Consider the following 21,739-nt stretch of genomic DNA (forward strand, 5'->3'; position numbering starts at 1 on the left):
TATCGTATCATCGCTGCAGCCTCCGACATTTCCATAATGCCGCTGCAGCGACAGGTGCGATGTTGTTCCTCTATCCTGCGGCAGCACACATCGCTGTGTATGAAGCCGCAGGAGCGAGGAACTTCACCTTACCTGCCGCCGGCTGCAATGAGAAGGACGGAGGTGGGCGGGATGTTTACATCCTGCTCATCTCCGCCCCTCCACTTCAATTGGCCGCCTGCCGTGTGACGTCGCTGTGACGCCGCACGACCCGCCCCCTTAGGAAGGAGGCGGGTCGCCGGCCAGAGGGACGTCGCACGGCAGGTATGAGCGTGTGAAACTGCCGTAGCGATAATAATCGCTACGGCAGCTTTCACTAGATATTGCACGTGCGACGGGGGCGGGACTATCGCTGCAGCATCGGTAACACATTGTTACCGATGTCGCAGCGTGCAAAGCCCGCCTAAGAGTCGCGATGGTCTTTAATATTTCATGCACACACTCTGCCCAATTTTTAATTTCAGAAAACCCCATATTAATGAGCGTATGGAGTCTCATGGGTGTTCTGTATACAGAGTACAAGAGCCTATATATCTGCTCTGAACCATCTCACTCCAGCCTTCATCTCAATGTAGACTAGTCCTGTGGACCATGAAGTCAAGGAGGAAAACATACTGACCATGATTAGGTAGCAACGCTGTACATAAGACATATCAGATAATGAACAGTGCCGTCACCTCTCCGCTCCAGGACTTCTCTGCCGTGCTCCAAGAATCTCTTCAGCCTGTCGATACATTCAGTCTTTAGATAAATCTTGATTCTTTCTCCCGCAATTACATCTGGACCGTTCCATCTCTGTGTGATTATCTGAGCCTCAGGCATGGAAGGGATAAAGGTTCCAGTGCTTGTGTCCAAGTACATATAATCTCTCCCGTCATATGTGAACTTCTCATAACCCCCGATGCTTCCATCATCTTTCAGCTCGCAACTGTGCATCACCTGCACAAAATGGAAACCTGCCACGAGAAAGATGCATCTTAAGGCTATATGCACACGCTGCAGTCTTTTCTGTACACAAACTGCAATCAAAACTGCACCTTGTCAGGTCCCCTTCACACGTCCGAGAAACACGTGCGTGTTTGGCCCGTTTCCGTATGTACCGGAGACACGGCCAAACGTGCACCAATGTTATGCTATGTTTGAGGGCACACGTGCGTTATTTCATAATGTACGTGTGTCCGTGATCCGTATGTATTTCCGTTTTGCACGGAACACGCACACGCAGACACCATGAAAGTCAATGGTTATGTGCGCACAATACGTGACACGGATGCAACTCTGTATGCTCTGTGTACGTTTTGTGCTTTTTTCTAGCGCTGTCGGTCATTCTTTCTTTTCCTGTCTATGTCGGTCAATCTCCCTCAGTCCGTCGGTCGGTCTCTCTCTGTCTTGTCTGTCCCTCTCTCACTGTCTGTCGGTCAGTCTCCCCCCTCTCTCATACTTACCGTTCCCCGATCACTGCCACAGCACTGCACGGCTGTTCACTAAACTCCGGCGGCTTTTCCTCTTTTGAAAAAGCCAGCCGCTCATTAAACAATCTCGTATTCCCTGCTTTCCCCGCCCACCGGCGCCTATGATTGGTTGCAGTTAGACACGCCCCCACGCTGATTGGCAGATGTCTCACTGCAACCAATCACAGCCGCCGGGGGGCGGGACTATACTGTGCAGTTAAAAAAATAAATAAGTAATTAAAAAAAGACGACGTGCGGTTTCCCCCCATTTTGTTACCAGCCAGGGTAAAGTCACACGGCGGAAGGCTGGTATTCTCAGGATGGGGAGCTCCACGTTATGGGGAGCCCCCCAGCCTAACAATATCAGCCAGCAGCCGCCCAGAATGGCCGCATACAATAGATGCGACTGTTCTGGGACTCTACCCGGCTCTTCCCGATTGGCCCTGGTGCATTGGCAATCGGGGTAATAAGGAGTTAATGGCAGCCCATAGCTGCTAATAAGTCCTAGATTAATCATGTCAGGCGTCTCCCCGAGATACCTTCCATGATTAACCTGTAAGTTACAGTAAATAAACACACACACACCCGAACAATCCTTTATTAGAAATAAAAAACACAAACCAATTCCCTCGTAACCAATTTATTAACCCCAAAAAAGCCCTCCATGTCCGGCATAATCCACGGACCTCCAGCTTCGCATCCAGCTCTGCTGCATGAAGGTGACAGGAGCTGCTGAAGACACCGCCGCTCCTGTCAGCTCCACGCAGCTAATGAAGGGAATAGCGCGATCAGCTGAGCTGTCACTGAGGTGAGTAGCGCGATCAGCTGTATCCAGCGGTGGCCGTGATTAACCTCAGTGACAGCTCAGCTGATCGCGCTATTCCCTTCATTAGCTGCGTGGAGCTGACAGGAGCGGCGGTGTCTTCTGCAGCTCCGGTCACCTCCATGCAGCAGAGCTGGAAGCGACGCTGGAGGTCCGTGGATTACGCCGGACATGGAGGGCTTTTTTGGGGTTAATAAATTGGTTACGAGGGAATTGGTTTGTGTTTTTTATTTCTAATAAAGGATTGTTCGGGTGTGTGTGTGTCTATTTACTGTAACTTACAGGTTAATCATGGAAGGTATCTCGGGGAGACGCCTGACATGATTAATCTAGGACTTATTGGCAGCTATGGGCTGCCATTAACTCCTTATTACCCCGATTGCCAACGCACCAAGGCCAATCGGGAAAAGCCGGGTAGAGTCCCAGAACAGTCGCATCTATTGTATGCGGCCATTCTGGGTGGCTGCTGGCTGATATTGTTAGGCTGGGGGGCTCCCCATAACGTGGAGCTCCCCATCCTGAGAATACCAGCCTTCAGCCGTATGGCTTTATCTGGCTGGTATCAAAATAAGAGGGGACCGCACGTCGTTTTTTTTTAGTTATTTATTTATTTTTTTAACTGCACAGTATAGTCCCGCCCCCCGGCGGCTGTGATTGGTTGCAGTGAGACAGCTGTCAATCAGCGTGGGGGCGTGTCTAACTGCAACCAATCATAGGCGCCGGTGGGCGGGGAAAGCAGGAATACGAGATTGTTTAATGAGTGGCTGGCTTTTTCAAAAGCGGAAAAGCCGCCGGAGTTTAGAGAACAGCCGTGCAGCGCCGCGCCGGTGATCGGGGAACGGTGACTATGAGAGAGGGGTACTCCTTTCAGTCACTCTGGGGATTAGCGGTCACCGGTGATTCCTTCACGGGTGACCGCTAATCAGGACGCGACACCCAGACACAGCCGCGGTATGACAATGAAGTTGGGTGAAGTTCACCCCAGTTCATTCTCTACGTGCGACTCTGCTGTCAGCGGGTATGTATCTACGACATTGTGCATCACAAACACGCATAAATTCACACGGACAACACATACACATGTCAGTTATTTCTCTCACGCATAAACGGACATCCAACACGCACACACGGCTAGCATACGGCATTCACACAGATGGCACACGGACAGAAAAAAAGGACACAAAAACGGAAAACGGACCCGAAAAATGGACGTAACACACATGCGTGTTTTTTCACGGACGTGTGAAGGGCCCCTCAGAGAGAGCCTGGAAATGTTAAAAAAAAAAACGCTTGTAATGATGCTGCGTTTTTGTTAATGCGTTTTATAAAGGAGAAACAAAATATGATGGGATAATTGATAGCTAGAATAGATGATAGTAGGGATAGATAGATAGATAGATAGAATGAAAGAACATATAGAATAGATAGAAAGAAATAACATAATAGCTTCATAGAGGGATAGCTAGCTTGGACAGCTGTTTTTTTTAATTTTTTTTGGGGGGGGTAAAAAAAATGACATGGGGGTCTCCCCCATTTTTCATATCCAGCACAGGAACAGCAGCAGCTGCAACCCTCAGCTCTCTGCTGTACCTTAGTTGGTTATGAAAAATAGAGGGGATTATTTAAAAAAAAAAAAAATGACATGGGGTTCACCCCATTTTTCTAATACCAGCCAAGGTACAGCAGACATCTGGGAGCTGATATTATTAGGATGGGAAGGGCCATCGTATTTGGCTCTTTCCAGCCTAATAATAGCAGCCCATAGCCGCCCCAGAAGTGGCACATCCATAAGATGCGCCAATTCTGGTACTGGACCCAGCTCTTCCCGATTGCCCTGGTGTGGTGGCAATCGGGGTAATAAGGGGTTAATAGCAGCCCATAGCTGCCACTAAGCTCTAGGTTAGTTATGTACGGCGTCTATGAGACACCCCCATCACTAATCTGTAAGTGAAGGTAAATAACCACATACACCCAAAAAATGATTTATTTGAATTAAAATAAAAAGCAGCCTCTATCACCAGTTTATTAACCCCCAAACACCCTTTCAGGTCCGAAGTAATCCACATGAGGTCTCACGATGCTTCCAGCTCTGCTACATCCCTGTCCTGTCACAGTGAACGTCATAGAACAAGGCTGCCTGCTGGGAGTGCAGACAGAGCCGCAGTGATCAGAATGAACTGGGGTGAACTCCTGATGTCACAGCTACAGGTACCGCAGTGTGGTGTGTTTCACAGCAGTGACGTCACGGGTTCACCGCTGTGAGGTTCAGACCACTAGTGAGTCGCACCATCAGCGGTGCCGTCACTTACGCGAGTCCTCCAGCTGTGGCTCACTTCATTCACGGCCTGATTTGTGCTCACAAGTGAAAGACTCCAGCTGTGACGACAAATCACCTGAGTGAAGTCCCGCTGATCTCTCAGCTCACTTCAGTCACTCAGGTGATTTGCTGTAAAAGGTGGAGGACTCCAGCTGTGGCTGCGGCTAACCTGAGTGACGTCTCTGCTGACTCACTTCAGTTGTTGTGTGGAGCTCACAGCGGGCAGTCTTATTCTATGGCCACTCGCAGTGATTGTCAGATTTAGCAGTGCTGGAAGAGTCGTGGAACCTCGTGTGGATTACGTCAGACCTGTAGGCGTGTTTGGGGGTTAATGTAGCGGTGAATGAGGGTGGCTTTTTTGGTCTTTTATTTTAAATAAAGGATTTTTGGGGTGTTTGTATTTATTTAGTTTCACTTACAGATTAGTAATGGGGGGTGTCTCATAGACGCCTGCTATGACTAATCTAGGACTTAGTGGCAGTTATAGACTGCCATTAACTCCTTATTACCCCGATTGCCACCGCACCAGGGTAATTGGGAAGAGGCGGTAAAGTCCCGGGGCTGTTGCATCTAATGGATGCAGCAATTCCGGTTGGCTGCTGGCTGATATTTTTTGGCGGGGTGGCTCCCAATAATGTGGGTCTCCCTAGCCTGAAAATACCAGCCCTCAACTGTAAGGCTTTATCTTGGCTGGGTATCAAAATTGGGGGGACTGCACGCCGTTTTTATTTTTATTATTTACTTATTTATTGTACTGTACGATGTAGACACGCCCACCGGTGGCTGTGATTGGTTGTAGTCAGACAGCTGTCACTCAGCATGGGGGTACGTCTGACTGCAACCAATCACAGACCGGGGAGGAGTGAATATGTATGAGCCTAAAGAGCGGGTGCAGTGAATATGTAATGAGGCTAATGAGCGGGTCAGGAAGAAGAACGAGAAGCCGTGGGAGCAGTGAGACAGCCGTGCGCGCCGGTGATCGGTGAGTATATAGTGCTCGCAGACAGAAGGAGAGGCACCAACATGCCAAAATCAGTCCAGCATTGATTTTGTCATTCTGGAATTAAGTTCTTGAGCTGCGTTTTTATTCATAAAACCACGGGTAAAACGTATGCAAAACGCAAACAATTTGTAACCATGTGTTTTGCCATCTGTTTTTCATCCCCTTATTGATTTCAATAGGTGACAAAAGTTGACAAAAACGCAAGAAGAAAGAACATGCTGCTTCTTTGTTGTCACAAAATTTTGTCAAAAAACTGCTGACAAATAAACTGCAACGTATGCACAGTAACTATAACTTCTCATAAACTTTGCTGGGAAGCCAAAAGTGAGAAAGTTCTGACAACAAAACTGCACCAAAAACGTGACAAAAACACGACAAAAATGCAGGCGTGCGCATGTAGCCTAAATGCATAAAATGTAAACACATCACATTTGAAGCTTTGCAGACAGGGTCGGACTGGGCCACCGGGGCATCGGGGAATCCCCTCAGTGGGCGCCCGTGCCTTACAAAGTGTGGGGAGGCTGTACAGGGCTGCGGAGTCATCTGTTTCTCAGGACCTGTGTTATGTGTGGGCAGACGGGGCAGCTGATCCAGGGCACCCACGCTCTGAGGCCCCCCAGTCTTTCATTCATAAACTGCAGCGATAGTTCAAGTGCTATACTATCACTGCAGTTTTGGGGGTTGCAGAATGAGCTTTGATGACATCACAGTCATGTGACTCACCAAAGGTCCTGCACTGTGCGATCCAGGCCTGTACATATGCAGTGCACAGGTCCTGGAGGACACACCTCTACTCAAATGTTACATGCGTCATTCAGACGCACATACATTTGTTCAGTGCAGGAGCAGCGCTCCTCTCAGCCGTGCACCAACATGCAGCAGCTGTCATCACACTGCTGCCGGGGCTGCGGATGCAGAGATGAAGAGGAGGTGCAGGGCTGCAGAGAAGAGGTAAGGTTAGGAACCGAAGATGGCATAGAATAATTTGAGATCATGGGGCCATGGTGGGGGAGGAGTGGTATTACTTTACAAGTGATATGGGGCGGTGAGGGACTTTATGTGGTAATGGGGCACAATATGGAACAAATAGGGACAATGGGGCAGTAGGGGACATTATGGGGCAGTCGAGAACTTAATAGGGCACATTATGGACCAAATTGGTACATTATGTTGAAATGGGGACATTATGAAGTATATTGGGACATTATAGGTTAGTGGGGGACAATATAGAGTAAATTGGTACATTGTGGGGCAATGTGGGACATTGTGGAGCAAATTGAAACAATATGAGGAAATGGGGGACATTATGAAACAAATTGGTACATTATGGGGCAGTGGGGGACATTATAGAATAAAATGGGCCATTATGCAGCAGTGAGGGCCATTATGGGGAAATGGGGGACATTATGAGGCAATGGGGGACATTATGGAGCAAATTGATTAGGCAACGGACAATGGAGCAACGGAGGAAATTATTAAGCAAATTGGGACATTCTGGGGGACATTATGGGGAAATGAAGGTCATTATGAGGCAGTTAGGAAGGGGATTGTGAAAGGCAGCATGGCATAATGAGGAGCCGGGGGTACTTTATGCGGAGAGTATGGGAGAGATATTATAGAAAGGGCAAGTTTTGGGGGGACATTATGGAAAGCGGGACTTTGTGGGGCTATTTTAGAGAGGAGCATCTTGTGGGGGGAAATTTTGTGCAGGAAGCAATTGACAGCCCATTCTGATTCCACTTGTTTCCCCAGACATTTTTAAATAAAGGGGGCCATTATTAAACAAAAGGGGCCAGGATGAGGGACATAATTACTATATGGGGCAAGATTGAGGAACATACATTATTAGTTGATGGTGGCATGTGGGGACATAATTACTGTAGGGGCACATTAGGAGGCATTATTACTGATTAAATTTAGGTCAATTTTAATTTATCCTGAATTTTAAGGAACTGTCTTCAATGGGGAAAACAAAAGTCTGACGTAGTGTAGAAATTGGGGGAAAAAGTATGGAATGTGCCCTGGGAGTGATCAGCTATAGGTGACTGTGTTATTTTCTGTAGAATCGCGTCATGGCAGGAGAAAGTGATGGTCAGTGCCAGATGAAAGGGAAAAGCGATGAATAACTTCAGCTGGAGACATCACTGGTAAGTCAGTGTATTACATGTACACACACACACACTATATACAGAGCTCCTGTGTATAATGTCACTGGTGATAGTATTATTGTGTTTTTTGTTCATAATCATTATTGTAGTATTGTTTGTCACTGTGTGGTAGTAATATGTTGTCTGGTCATGGTTTGATGGTATTTGTCTCTTGTTTGTGGTATTATTTGGTTATTATGTAGTCTTGTCATAGTGCTATAGTATTTCTCCCTTATATGTGGTAATATTTGGTTACCATGTGGTCTAATTATGGTGAGGCAGTATTTCTCCCTTGTATGTGGTTGTATTTGATCACTGTGTGGTGGTAATATGTGGTCTGGTCATGGAGTGGCAGTACTTCTGCCTTGTATGTGGTTGTATTTGATCACTGTGGGGTGGTAATATGTGGTCTGGTCATGGTGTGGCGGTATTTCTCCCTTGTATGTGGGTGTATTCGGTCACTATGTGGTAGTACTATGTTGTCTGATCACGGTGTGGCGGTATTTCTCCCTTGTATGTGATATTATTGGTTTAGGTATAGTGGATTGTGTTGTGTATGGCGGTCACTGTTGCTCTATCTATAAGGGGGAGATTATTTCTAGTAGAGATTAAATACTTGAACATTTAACCTCTCCCTGTCCTGTGATTATTACACTGTAGCAAAGATAAAGACCTTAATCAATTAATATAGAGATCATTACCTATGTGAAAATGTTGAAAAGTTTAGTAGAAATATGCTTCAATGGATATTTAGGAAATGTGTGTCTCACCTCCGGTGTGGTTGAATCTCTTCATTCCGATCTTCAATTCATCTCTGAATAAAGTCTCGTGTTCCTTAGCGATATTTGTCATTCTATCCCAGTGCTCGGGCCTCTCATTTTTCTTCAGCCACGGAGCCACAGGAATACTTCTCCCAATATCACTAGTGTATAACTCAATCTGCGGATCATCCAAGTATCCAACAATGGAGAACTCGGGCAGCCCATATTTGAGAGCTGAGACCCCCGTGTAATAATAGCGCAGAGAGTGACCACCTAAGAAAAACATAGAGTGTTGAACAGTACTATGCAAAAGGTTGGGGCAGGTGTGGAAAAAAAGCTTCAAAGAAAAAAATGTTAATATTATTTATTTATTTATTTTGCTTTTTTTAAATTAACAATATTCAAAAAATCAAAGTCACAGCAATATCTGTAGTAACCTCCTGTCTTCTCCATCACGTCTTCTTGTCACTTGTTTGCAGTTTAAGAAACTCGGAAGGAAATGTTCCAAACATCTTGGAGAACTTTTTATTGGAGAACATTCTGACATTGGCTGGATATCTGGGGTCGTCGTCCGGCTGCAGAATAAATTTGGAGCTAGACACCTCCCTGATGGTAATACATGATGAGTAAGAATCTGCCTCAATTTCTCAGTATGGAAAACAGCCACCAAGAAATGGGCAACACTGATGACTGTAGACGCCGTGGCTGGCCTAGGAAAAAGTGCAGCAGATGAAAGACACATCATGTTACTTCCCTTCAAAATTAAAAGATGTCCAGCAGTGCCATCAACTCAGAACTGGAGCAACCAGTGGGATCAGTCACAGCCATCTACTATTTGAAGAAGTCTTTTCAGAATTCGTCTTAATGGAAGAATTGGGATAAAAAAAAAACCAAATCTTCCACATAGAACAAAGGATAAATAACTCAAGAAACAGAAATTTGGGAGAAATGTCAGCAGGTGCTCTGTGAAATATCTTTATTCCTGAAGGGCTGGAGAGTGGCACAATAATGAGGGTCTGCAGGAGCAGTGAGGCACGTTTGAGGGTCCTGCAATTTTGGTGCTGCATTTCAGCAAAATGAATTGGGGGTTTGGTCAGGATTAATGTTGTTTTCAATGCTGAGAAATCCAGGCAGATATGTATCCATTATGTCATACCATCAGGGAGGCATCTAATTGACTCCACATTTTGCAGCTGAAAAACGACCCCCAACATCCAGCCATTGTTATTAAGAATAAGGAGTTTTGGAAGTGATTATCCGACCCCACAGAGCCCTAATCTCACATCATCCAGTCTGTGTTAAAGTAAAAGGAGCGCACAACATTGTTTGTTCTATTGGCCACATTGTCATGTAGAACCAATCCCAAGGGCCACAAAAAAAATGTAAAGAGGTACTTATATAACTACATCACAATAACCACTGCGGGTACAGTAATACATCACCAGGAACACATTTTGAGAATTTGAGGGAGATTTGGCTAGTTTCCTGCTCAGTTTCAGCACCTAAAAAAATCAGCATGAAGAGACCCCAACTTACACTGAGTTTTTGGAGCAGAAACTTGCCAAATCATCTTCATAATCTTAAATCTCCAAGTTTGGAGAAGGTTTGAGTTTTAACATAACCATGAATCACATCATCTGAGCATGTGTCCAAGATCACAACCACCTTCAGTACATGAATGCAATGCCAGAACCACCATCAGTACATGAATGCAGCACCAGAACCACCATCAGTACATTAATACAGGACAAAGTTCAGAACCGGTATTAATTACAATGACAGGCCACTCCCATATACAATGGTATTACATGAACCTGCTACTCCCAGTATGTTCTTAACAATGTTAAGGAGATATCGGGAGTTTTTAACAGTTGTCATCAGACTATGGAACATACAGAAACCACATTACTAATGAATCGCAGACAGAAGCGCAAATAAACATTTAAATCCAAGAATCTCATAGGGGACATCTCTGATTAAGGGCTCATTCAGACGACCATTCCCTTTGTCCTGGTCAGTTCCTCTTTTTTGCGGACCTACTGACAGGACCATCTTTCCAATGACTTTTGTGTAGGATCAGATGCACTCAGAAGCACATCGGATGTCGTATGTCCGTTCCGTTATTATGGAACATGTCCTATTCTGTTCCGTAATTGCAGACCATGACTCAATACAAGTCAATGGGTCCGCAAAATCCCCGGAAGCCACACGGTAGCAATTTCGTGTGATGTCCGTCGGGTGCCCCTGCAGTCTGTGTCCCGCTCCCCGCCAGCCCCGCAGCTGCTCACACTGCAGTGTGTCAGCATTTGCCCGCACTGCAGCGTGTCAACAACTGCCCGCACTGCAGTTTGTCAGCATCTTCCCGCACTGCAGTGTGTCAGTACCTGCCCACACAGTAGCGTGTCAGCATCTACCCGCACTGCAGCATGTCAGCATCTGCCCGCACTGCAGCGTGTTAGCATCATCCCGCACTGCAGCGTGCCAGCATCAGCCCTCACTGCAGCGTGTCAGCATCAGCCCTCACTGCAGCATGTCAGCATCAGCCCGCACTGCGACGTCTCAGCATCTGCCCTCACTGCAGTGTCTCAGCATCTGCCCGCACTGCAGCGTGTTAGCATCAGCCCGCACTACAGTGTCTCAGCATCTGCCTGCACTGCAGTGTCTCAGCATCTTCCTGCACTGCAGTGTCTCAGCATCAACCCGCACTGCAGCGTGTAAGCATCAGCCCGCACTGCAGTGTCTCAGCATCTGACCGCACTGCAGCGTCTCAGCATCTGCCCGCGCTGCAGCGTGTTAGCATCAGCCCGCACTGCAGTGTCTCAGCATCTGTTTGCACTGCAGCGTGTAAGCATCAGCCCGCACTGCAGCGTCTCAGCATCTGCCCGCACTGCAGCGTGTGAGCATCTACCCGCACTGTAGCGTGTCAGCATCTGTGGGGATGACGAGCACCGACATTAGTAGCTTAGCAAAGTTCATTACTTGCAGTGAAGTTTGCTGTACTCCTGATGTCAGCGCTCGTCACTGACTTCGATGCTCGCTGCATTTTCACATCAAGTCTCGTGAGCAGCCTGACACTGTGACTAGCGGTGATGTCACGGGCTCCTGCGATACTTGTGAATGCGGCGGACATTGGAAATCAGTGGCGAGCGCTGACGTCAGGAGTGCAGCGGCGTTCATCACTGCAGGTAATGCACCTAGCTAACCTCCTGAAGTCAGCGCTCGTCATGCCCTGCAGTGACCTGGGCTGACCTAATGATGTTAGCTCAGGTCACTGCATTCTGTTCTTCATTGACTGGGTCAGTGAGTATGGATCGTCGTGGGACCCCCTTATTGGATTACGCCAAACCTGGATTTGTTTTTTCTTTCCAATAAATTGGTGAAAGAGGGATTGTTTTGGGCAGTGTTCTGTAGTCTATTTTTTGTTATTACTGACTGGGTTAGTGATGTCGGATATTTGATAGATGTCGTGACATCAGTAACCCCAGGGCTTGATGCCAGGTGACATTACACAGCTAGTATCACCCTCATATATTACCCCATTTGCCACCGCACCAGGGCATTCAGGGATGAGTTGGGTAAAGTCCCGGGACTGTCGCATCTAATAGATGGGGCAATTCCGGCCTGCTGCTGGCCGATATTTTTAGGCTGGGGGGCTACCAATAATGTGAGTCTCCCCAGCCTGAGAATACCAGCCAGCAGCTGTGACTCTTTATCTTGTCTGGTATCAAAATTGGGGGGGACCGCACGCCATTTGATTTTTAAAATTATTTATTTAAAAATAAGGCCTGATTCAACAAGAAAACATTTTGAAAAGTCACTGTATTTTTTCACTACTTTGGGCAGTTTCTCACTAATTTGGTCCAGCTGTGGGAAAATTTGTGGAGCTGGGGAATAATTGGGGGCGAATTGAGCCGCACAGAGATCTGCGTGTTTAATGATTCGGGCACTTCTGACTCCAGCACGGCCCCGGTGCACAGGGGTCCACGGCCCAGTCTTGATGAATAGGGGCCTAAATCCCCACCAAGAAAAAAAATGGGAAAAAGGGTTTTTTTTGCAAGGAATATACATTTTATTACATGCATATAACATAAAAACTTGTATTAGCTATCTACCATAATAACCTGCCTTAATTTATTAAATAGGTTATTCTGTGTGATGGATGAACAGTAAAAATAAATGAAAAAATGTTTTTTTTGTTCTATATTTGCACCTCAAAAATAAATAAATAATAAACGATACATATTTAGATGTACACCGAAACAGCCCTGAAAAGGAATACAATTTGTATGGCATAACACAAAGGCTTCTGCTGAAAAGTAGAGAGAAAAAAAAAAGTGAAAAAATTATGGCCGGTCGATAAAGCTCTGCTGGGCTTGTACAAAAAAATGTGCAAAAAAACAACAACAGTGTAATGTAACATATAATGATATAATGGATAATAATATAACCCCTTGCTACATACTCACCACAATAGACCCCCGACGCAGTCAGAATTAACAGGGCGAGGGCGAACATCTTCTATATTCTGTGTGACATAATGTACAAACCACACAAACCAGGAAAAGCATAAAACTAAAGAGGGCAGCACCGCACACAAGAAAAAGCTGTGCTCTGATTGGACAGTGATTAAATCTAAATCCAATAGAAAACAGATCTTCTAGTGATCAGCAGTTACCGGGCAGACTGAACAAGTGAAGGTTAAAGGAGCCTGTCACCAGAATTTTTGCTATTAAACTAATGCGGGCGTCACACGCTACGATATATCTAACGAGATGTCGTCGGGGTCACGTCGGTAGTGATGCACATCCGGCATCGTTAGTGATATCGTAGCGTGTGACAGCTACGTGCGACGGTGAACGAGCAGAAATACTCACCTTCTCGTTCATCGCTGACACGTCGCTCATTTTCAAAAAATCGAATGTCCGGTTGTCAGGGCCGGCCTTAACCTGAATAGCGCCCTGTGCAAAACTGCCTTTTGGTGCCCCCCTACTGATTTTTTACCCAGTTTCCCAGGAAACAAACGAGGACAGGAGGCCATCTTTTGTTATATCCTAAGAAAATTGATCTCTTCAAATGTACAATAAATTACAAATTTGTGCTGGAGAATCTGCACCTCAAATCCACATTAATGTCACCACGTCTGATCTCGTTTTCTTAGAGGTCTTCCGATTTCAACCATTTATGCCGTATCCATGGATATTACACCCCACCCCAGCTTCGACTCCACCCCTCAAGCCCTCCACACTCACCACCATTCTTGGAAAAACGTGTGTGTGTGTGTATATCTAATATATAAAGCTGAATGTGTGTGTGTGTGTGTGTGTGTGTGTGTGTATGTCCGGGATTGGCACCTGCACCGTCGCAGCTACAGCCACAAAAGTTTGCACACTCGCACTTCTGGACCCCGAGAGCGTCATAGGCTATGTTTTGAGGGGAAATTGTGACCCCGCGCTTTACAGTTATTCGCCAAAAAACCTGCCTCCATTAAAGCGAATGGAGCTGGGAGCCACAGTGCAGCCAGAACTTCAGAATAATGCGCAGCCACGCCCTTATATGGAATGTTGGCGTGTCACAATGCAACCAGGGAAAGAGACAGACACAGACAGGGAAAGAGGCAGACAGACAGGTTAAGAGACAGACACAAAGAGACAGACAAAGAGACAGACTGACAGGGAAAGAGACAGACAGGGAAAGAGAGGGAAAGAGAGAGACAGGTTAAGAGACAGATACAAACAGGTAAAGAGACAGACACAAAGAGACAGACCCAGGTAAAGAGACAGACGGGGAAAGCGACCGAAAGAGACAGACAGGGTAAGACACAGACAAAGACAGACACAGGGAAAGTGACAGAGATAGATAGACAGACAGGGAAAGAGACAGACAGTCAAGGAGAGAGAGAGAGAGAGAGACAGAGACAGTCAGAGAATGGGAGAGATACAGAGAGACAATTACTATCCCGGGCGTTAATACATTCAATTTATACATTCTATCCCGGGAATGGTAATACATTTTATTTTGTTAACAACAGTTATTAACCCGGGCGAAGCCGGGTAGTACAGCTAGTTTTATATATATATATATATATATATATATATATATATATATATATATATATACACACACACACAGTCATGGCTAAAAGTGTTAGCACCTTTGAAGTTGTTCCAGAAAATAAAGCATTTCCCTTAGAAAATTAATAATACACCCCCTACAGCTCCTCTCTCCATAATATACTCTCTACACCACCCCTTTCCATAATCTCTCTCCCACACTGCTCCTATTTGTAATCTTCCCACACACACTGCCCCTCAGTGTACCCCCACACGATATCCCTGTGTATAATATCCCCACACACTGCCCCTCTGTAAGATATCTCACACACACACACACACACACACACACATACACACACTGCTCCTCTGTATAATATCTCTCCCACACACATTGCTCCTCTGTATAACATCTCTCCCACACAAACTGCTCCTGTGTATAATATCTCTCCCACACACACTGCTCCTCTGTATAATATCCCCCACACACTGCTCCTCTGTATAATATCCCCCCACACTCTGCACCTCAGTACACTATCTCCCACACACACACTGCACCTCAGTATACTATCCCCCCACACACTGCTCCTCAGTATAATATCCCCCCACACACTGCTTCTCTGTATAATATCCCCCACACACAATGCCCCTCTGCATAATACCCCCACACACTGGTCTTCTGTATAATATCCACACATACACACTGCTCCTCTGTATATCTCCCCACACACTGCTCCTCTGTTTAGTATCCCCCACACACACTGTTTTTTAATATAATATCCCCCACACACACTGTTCCTCTGTATAATATCCTCCCACCCACACTGCTCCTCTGTATAATACCCTCCACACACACTGCTCCTCTGTATAATATCCTCCCACACACTGCTCCTCTGTATAATATCTCCCCACAAACACTGCTCCTTAATATATCCCCTCCACACACTGCTCCTCTGTATAATGTCCCCACACGTACACTGCTCCTCTGTAAATACCAACACACACTGCCCATTTGTATAATATCCCACACACTGCTCCTCTGTGTAGCATCCTCCACACATACACACACACACACACACACACACACACACACTGCTCATTTATATATCCCCCGCACACTGCATCTCTGTATAATATACACACTCAATGAGCCTCTGTGTAATATCCCTCATGTATGCTGCCCCTTTGTACACTATCCCCCACACAAGCGGCCCCTCTTTATATATATCCTCACACACACACACACACAATGCTTCTCCGTATATCACCCCACACACACTACCCCTCTGTATGCTATCCTCCCCACACACATTGTCTCTCTGTATAATATCCTCTTGGTATATATGTCCAAGCCCTGGTATATATGTCTGCATCCTGGGCCCTTCCTGGTATGCATGTCCCCATCCTGGTTTATTTGTCCCTATTCTGGTATATATGTCCAATCCTGGGCACCTCCTGGCATGTATATCCCACTCCTGGGCACATTCTGGTATATATGTCCCTATCCTTGTTTCTTCCCTTCTTGGTATATATGTCCTCCTCCTGGAATATATGTTCCCATCCTGGTTTATTTGTCCCTTCCCAGCAAATATATATATATATATATATATATATATATATATATATATATAATATGCACATCCTAGGCTCCTCCTGATGTGTATATATATTCCCCTCCTGGGCACATTCTGGTATATATGTCCCCATCCTTGTTTTTGTCCCCTTCCTGGTATATATCTCCACCTTCTTGAGTATATGTGCCTTTCCTGGGTCTCTCCTTGTATATTTGTCTACTGCAAAAAGAAAAAACACAAACATTTTACTCACCCTCCCTGGCTCCCACATCCGGCAGCATCCTCTCTGAGCAGCGATGCATTTCAGCTGGATGTGTTCCCTCCACACATCCAGCTAAAGCAAGGCAGGGGCTGCGGTCAGCGGGCGCCCCCACAACCCGGGGCTGGAGTCAGCGGCCCCCCCGCGGCTGTAGTCAGCGGCCCCCCGCGGCTGTAGTCAGCGACCCCTCCCCCGCCCCCCGCGGCTGGAGTCAGCGGCCCCACCACCACTCGCGGCTGTAGACAGCGGCCCCTCCCCTGCCCCCCGCGGCTGGAATCAGCAGCCCCACCACCACCCGCGGCTGGAGTCAGCGGCCCCTTCCCCGACCCCGTGGCTGTAGTCAGCGGCCCCTCCCCCGCCCCCTGCGGCTGGAGTCAGCGGCTCCTCCCCGCCCCCTGCGGCTGTAGTCAGCGGCTCCTCCCGACCCCCCGCGGCTGTAGTCAGCGGCCCCTCCCCCTCCCCCCGCGGCTGTAGTCAGCGGCCCCTCTCCCGCGGCTGTAGTCAGCGGCCCCCCAACCCCCCGCGGCTGTAGTCAGCGGTCCCCCCTACCCCCTGTGGCTGTAGTCAGCGGCCCCACGGCTGTAGTCAGCGGCCCCCCAACGCGGCTGTAGTCAGCGGCCCAACGGCTGTAGTCAGCGCTCCCCCCACCCCCCGCGGCTGGAGTCAGCGCTCCCCCCACCCCCCGCGGCTGGAGTCAGCGGCCCCCCGCAGCTGGAGTCAGCGGCCCCCCCACCCCCCGCGGCTGGAGTCAGCACCCCCCCACCCCCCGCGGCTGGAGTCAGCAGCTCTCCTACCACCCCCGGCAATCTTCAGCTCATAGAGCGCCTACCTCTCCCTGCCGGATGCCGCGCGCTCACCAGCTCCGCATTGCCCGCACCACTGTGATGAGGTGCAGAGTGATGACCTCATCACATTGGGCTGTGGGATGACGTGCCACCTTCCTGCTCTGCTCCAGTCACAGTGCCTCCCCCACCACATGGCTAATTTGCATGCAATGCCCTAGAAGGACTTCGCATGCACCTTAGTCATGTGCAGACTGCAGTAGTGGCTGAGGCGACACCGCACCCCTCTGCTGCAGCTGTGACTGGGGCTCAGTGAAGATGGTGGGCCCGGCTGGCCAGGGGTTACATAAAGCTAAGTAAGTAACCTGCGGCGGTTACAGTAAAAACGCTGTGCTGGGACCGAAGGAGCCAGGAAATGTACAACTTCTTACCTCTCTCCTGCGCCCACCCCCTGAAGCATGGCCGTTGGCGCCCTGTGCGACCGCACAAGTCGCACATGCCTAAAGCCGGCCATGACGGTTGTTCATTGTTTCCGAGGCAGCACACATCACTATGTGTGACACCCCGGGAACGATGAACACAACTTACCTGCGTCCCGCCGGCAATGCGGAAGGAAGGAGGTGGGCGGGATGTTATGTCCCGCTCATCTCCGCCCCTCCGCTTCTATTGGCCGGCTGCTGTGTGATGTCGCATTGACGTCGAACGTCCCTCCCCCTTCAGGAAGTGGATGTTCGCCGCCCACAGCGAAGTCATTTGGAAGGTAAGTACGTGTGACGGGGGTTTACGACTTTGTGCGACACGGGCAACAATTTGCCCGGCCGCACAAACGATGGGGGCGGGTGCGATCGCATGACTAATTGCAGTGTGTAAAGCAGCCTTAAAAGAATCCCCTTCTGCAGCTCCTGGGCTGCATTCTAGAAAGGTTCATCTTGTTACTGGCCCACCTTTCAGACCTAAATAACTATAAAATATTACCTTTTGCTATGGTAATGAGGTTTGCTGGCCCAGGGGGTAGGCTGTATTTTGTCTGTTATCCCCCCTCCTGCCGCTGTTTGCCGTCCCCCAGTGTTCATTTACATACATGAGGCCACCATCCTCATCTTCCGCAGTGCTCTGGAGGTCTCGCGCATGCGCAGTGGCACTATCGTGGGACTGAGCACTGTTTTCAAATCGTGAGCGCCGGTGATGTTATTGCGAATGTCATCACCAGCGTCATCCAAGCACCCGTCCATAATCTCGCGCCTGCGCAATAACATCACCAGCGCTCGCAATTTGAAAACAGTGCTCAGTCCCATGATAGTGTCACTGCGCATGCGCGAGTTTCCGGAGCACTGCGGAAGATGAGGGCGGCGGACTCATCAATGTAAATGAACACTGGGGGACGGCGAACAGCGGCAGGAGGGGGAATAACAGACGAAATACAGCCCGACCCTGGGGCCAGCAAACCTCAATACCATAGCAAAAGGTAATATTTTATGAAGTTGTTATTTAGGTCTGGGTGGCCAGTAACAAGATGAACCTTTCTAGAATGCAGCCCAGGAGCTGCAGAAGGGGATTCTTTTAGTTTAATTGCGAAAATTCTGGTGACAGGTTCCCTTTAAAAACATGAAAGTGAGAATATAAAATGATTTAAAACCACAATAAATCAATTGTTTAAACTCGCTTAGATATCCGATAAATACATTTGAAGTTTATTTCTTTACCTTTTTCCCCTCCAGGCCACTTTCTCCATTTTCTGAAACCCATAACTTTTTTTTATTTTTTTCATTGATGGAGCTATGTATGTGACCGCTTGTTTTTGGGGGGTGAACTGTAGTTTTTATTGGGTTCCATAAAACTTTTTTATCACTTTTTATTGCTGATCTGCAGTTGCATTATAATCTGGAAGGAGCTGTGCTGTTTAGCGCCGTTCATTGCTTCTATCCGGCTGCCACCGAAGCAGATACCAGGTGATCAGTAAGAGTGGGGGACTATGGTGGTCACATTCCTGCCCCTGAAGACGCAAATCGTGTTATGCAGGGGCTGGCTGGCAAATTTTAGTCGGGGGGGGCAAACACAAAGCACTATCCCAGGAGTGGGGGCCAATCATGTCACATGGAGATTTTTACAAACTTCTCCGACTGTCATGGCGGCATTGGACTCTATTCAGATTACAGATTCTGGACTCCGCCTGATAACTTTTCTGGTGTCTGTGATCAAGACAGGCTTCAACCTGCAGAGTTGTAATTCATAGGCAGGCTAGAAAGGATTAATCTTTACTAGACTGCTTGTGAGTCTCCTTTGATCACATGTTGTGGGGGAACAAATGACATCTGCTCCCCTCCTATATATGCTGGCTAGAACCTAATGTGGCGCTCAGGGAAGGGGGTACTCAGTCCTGGGCTGTAACAAATGGGACTGTCACTCTGGTGGCTGTTGCCCGGTTCCGTGCCCTGGGCCCCTTTTTGTAAGGGGGTATATTTACAAGGGGTGAATAGAGTTAATGTCATGTGATGCCACCTGCGGGTTGCGGTTAAGGATAGAGAACCGCCGCTGCTAAATGTGGGTACTCCCAAAGCTGGTGGTGATTGCAGCAATGGTGTTAGGCCCTCTGCAAGTAGGGCTGTGCCTGGGAGATGATGAGGGGTAATAACGGAGACCACACCACTCAGGCCCTTGGATTACTGGTTCAGGTCCCTTGGAGTATCAGTGCCAATGTAGTGACCCAGGTTGCTCTGTCCCCGGCACTCTCTGTTGGTTGGGTCCCCGTAGCGTGGAGCGTTTGGGGCCCTACTGTCCCTTTTGGGGTGCAGTCTCCTCCGTACGGCGGGCAGTGTGGGCCCTGACGGGAGGTAAGTGTCCAAACCCCAATCCTAGTTTACTGATGATGCCCCCGGATTTTGGTTCGGTGAAGTCCATGAAGGTGTCCACACCGTGCAGGCGATTATCAAGCCATGTAGAACTGGTGCCTGATCTAGGGCCCTGTGCCCTGTGCGTGCTCCGGTCCCAGCGGTATCTTCGGTACCCGTCCTGGCGACCTCTCTCCTGTGTCCCCGGGTCACCGTTGGACAGACCCAGCTCAGGCATGTCCGCACACCTCTCCTGTGTGCTACACTCTATCTCCTCCTCTACTGACTGACTGCTGACCCCTCCCACCAGGCTGACTAATCCCAGGGACTTGTTCCTTTTCATGGCGACCATCCCCTTACATGGTTAACCCTCTATGCCCAGTGTGGAGAACTTAGGATTTGAATTGTGCTTTGGTGGTATCGGCACTGGTACTCCAGGTCCCAGGGGGTAGGTCCTGCATCCCCCAGAGGATGCAATTCCCTGTAGTGCCCTGAGGGTCTCAGGGTCACTATACTTACACCTATACTTTATCTAAGCTGGTCTAGTGAAGTGTTGTTATTCAAACTATCTGGTGGTTGTTATACTTGTTGCTGAGTGCTATTATGTAGTTAACCCTTGTTGCCTTTTTGTTGCTACCCTCCTGCTCTTGCTTTTCTCTCGAGTCTCTCTTTGTCTATTCCTGTGTGTGTGCTGTGTGTCAGAGTTTTGATTTTCCCTTGTCTGCCTTTATCTGTTTTCCATCACACTCCTGCCCCTTCCTTCCCTAGTGTTAGGGGAGTATCAGAGTAGTACTAGCCAGGAGCATAGCCAGGAATAGCATCTCCACCATCAGGAGTAACCCTGCCTGGGAACGCTGTCATATTTATGGTAGACAGCCTTTATAAATTATAAAAAAAGATGTAATTTACTATTTTTAATTTTATGAATTTATTTTTTTTTTTATTTACTTATTCATTCATTCATTCACTGGATTGGTATGCAATCATATTTATGCTACTTGAACCTATAGCCCTAATCTATGTGTGAACCGTCCTTATAACAATTGTTCTGTGTAAATTTTGCTGCTATAAGTTTTTTCAAATCCCTCATAGGAGATTTTCCCTGTTTGATTTGTTTTGTTTTGGTTTTTTTTTTTTAAATGATTAATAACATTTTCATTCTTAATTTATTTGGTATGTTTATTACCTGCAGTTTTCTTGCAATTAACTGAGGGTTTAGTTTAAAGGGATAGTCCTGTCCCAATATATAGTAGGTGTAATAATAAGAATATTAGCACAACCCTCTGTTCTGCCTTATGGCAGACTGCTAATAGTCATTCATTGCAATTTCTGTTACAACCCCTAGAGGTCGTTGTTTTTAAATTGCTGAGTTTCTAAGAAATGCTCCCTCTGAGCTGAGAAGAAGCCTGCAGCCATTTTCTCCTTGGATTTGTTAGGAAAGGACCTGCTGATTCACCTTTCTGTACATTCACACCTGCCTAGTGTAATCCGGTGAGCAAAGCAAATTACATGTGTTAGTGATAGAATCTTAGATGGAAGACTGTAGTAAATGCATTGTACCTTAGTGTCATCCCTGCCTTGCTTGTATAGATAAGATTCTCTATCTGTTTTGCAGCTGCAGTGACCTTTCACCTACATTCTCATAAGAACTGTATCTCATATACTGTTATGCTATGTTAACTCTGTATTAACACTGTACTGACTG

General features: G+C 47.4%; 2 protein-coding genes across 3 annotated transcripts in view; both read right to left on the reverse strand.

Moving 5' to 3' along the window:
• The window catches only part of LOC142250861 (zinc-alpha-2-glycoprotein-like), a 38,715-nt gene extending 25,623 nt beyond the window's left edge, over window positions 1–13,092 (reverse strand). The window contains exons 1-3 of the mRNA XM_075323135.1: window positions 13,008–13,092; window positions 8,551–8,814; window positions 717–995 (exon numbers count right to left, since the gene is read on the reverse strand). Of these exons, the coding sequence (XP_075179250.1) occupies window positions 717–995; window positions 8,551–8,814; window positions 13,008–13,056 (592 nt within the window). The 5' untranslated portion in view covers window positions 13,057–13,092. The remainder of the gene's footprint in view (window positions 1–716; window positions 996–8,550; window positions 8,815–13,007) is intronic.
• LOC142250862 (BOLA class I histocompatibility antigen, alpha chain BL3-7-like) overlaps window positions 1–21,739 on the reverse strand; it is a 343,542-nt gene that overhangs the window by 142,280 nt on the left and 179,523 nt on the right. The window lies entirely within an intron of this gene.

Source organism: Anomaloglossus baeobatrachus, chromosome 9 (assembly GCF_048569485.1).
Source record: "Anomaloglossus baeobatrachus isolate aAnoBae1 chromosome 9, aAnoBae1.hap1, whole genome shotgun sequence".
NCBI classification, from domain to species: domain Eukaryota; kingdom Metazoa; phylum Chordata; class Amphibia; order Anura; family Aromobatidae; genus Anomaloglossus; species Anomaloglossus baeobatrachus.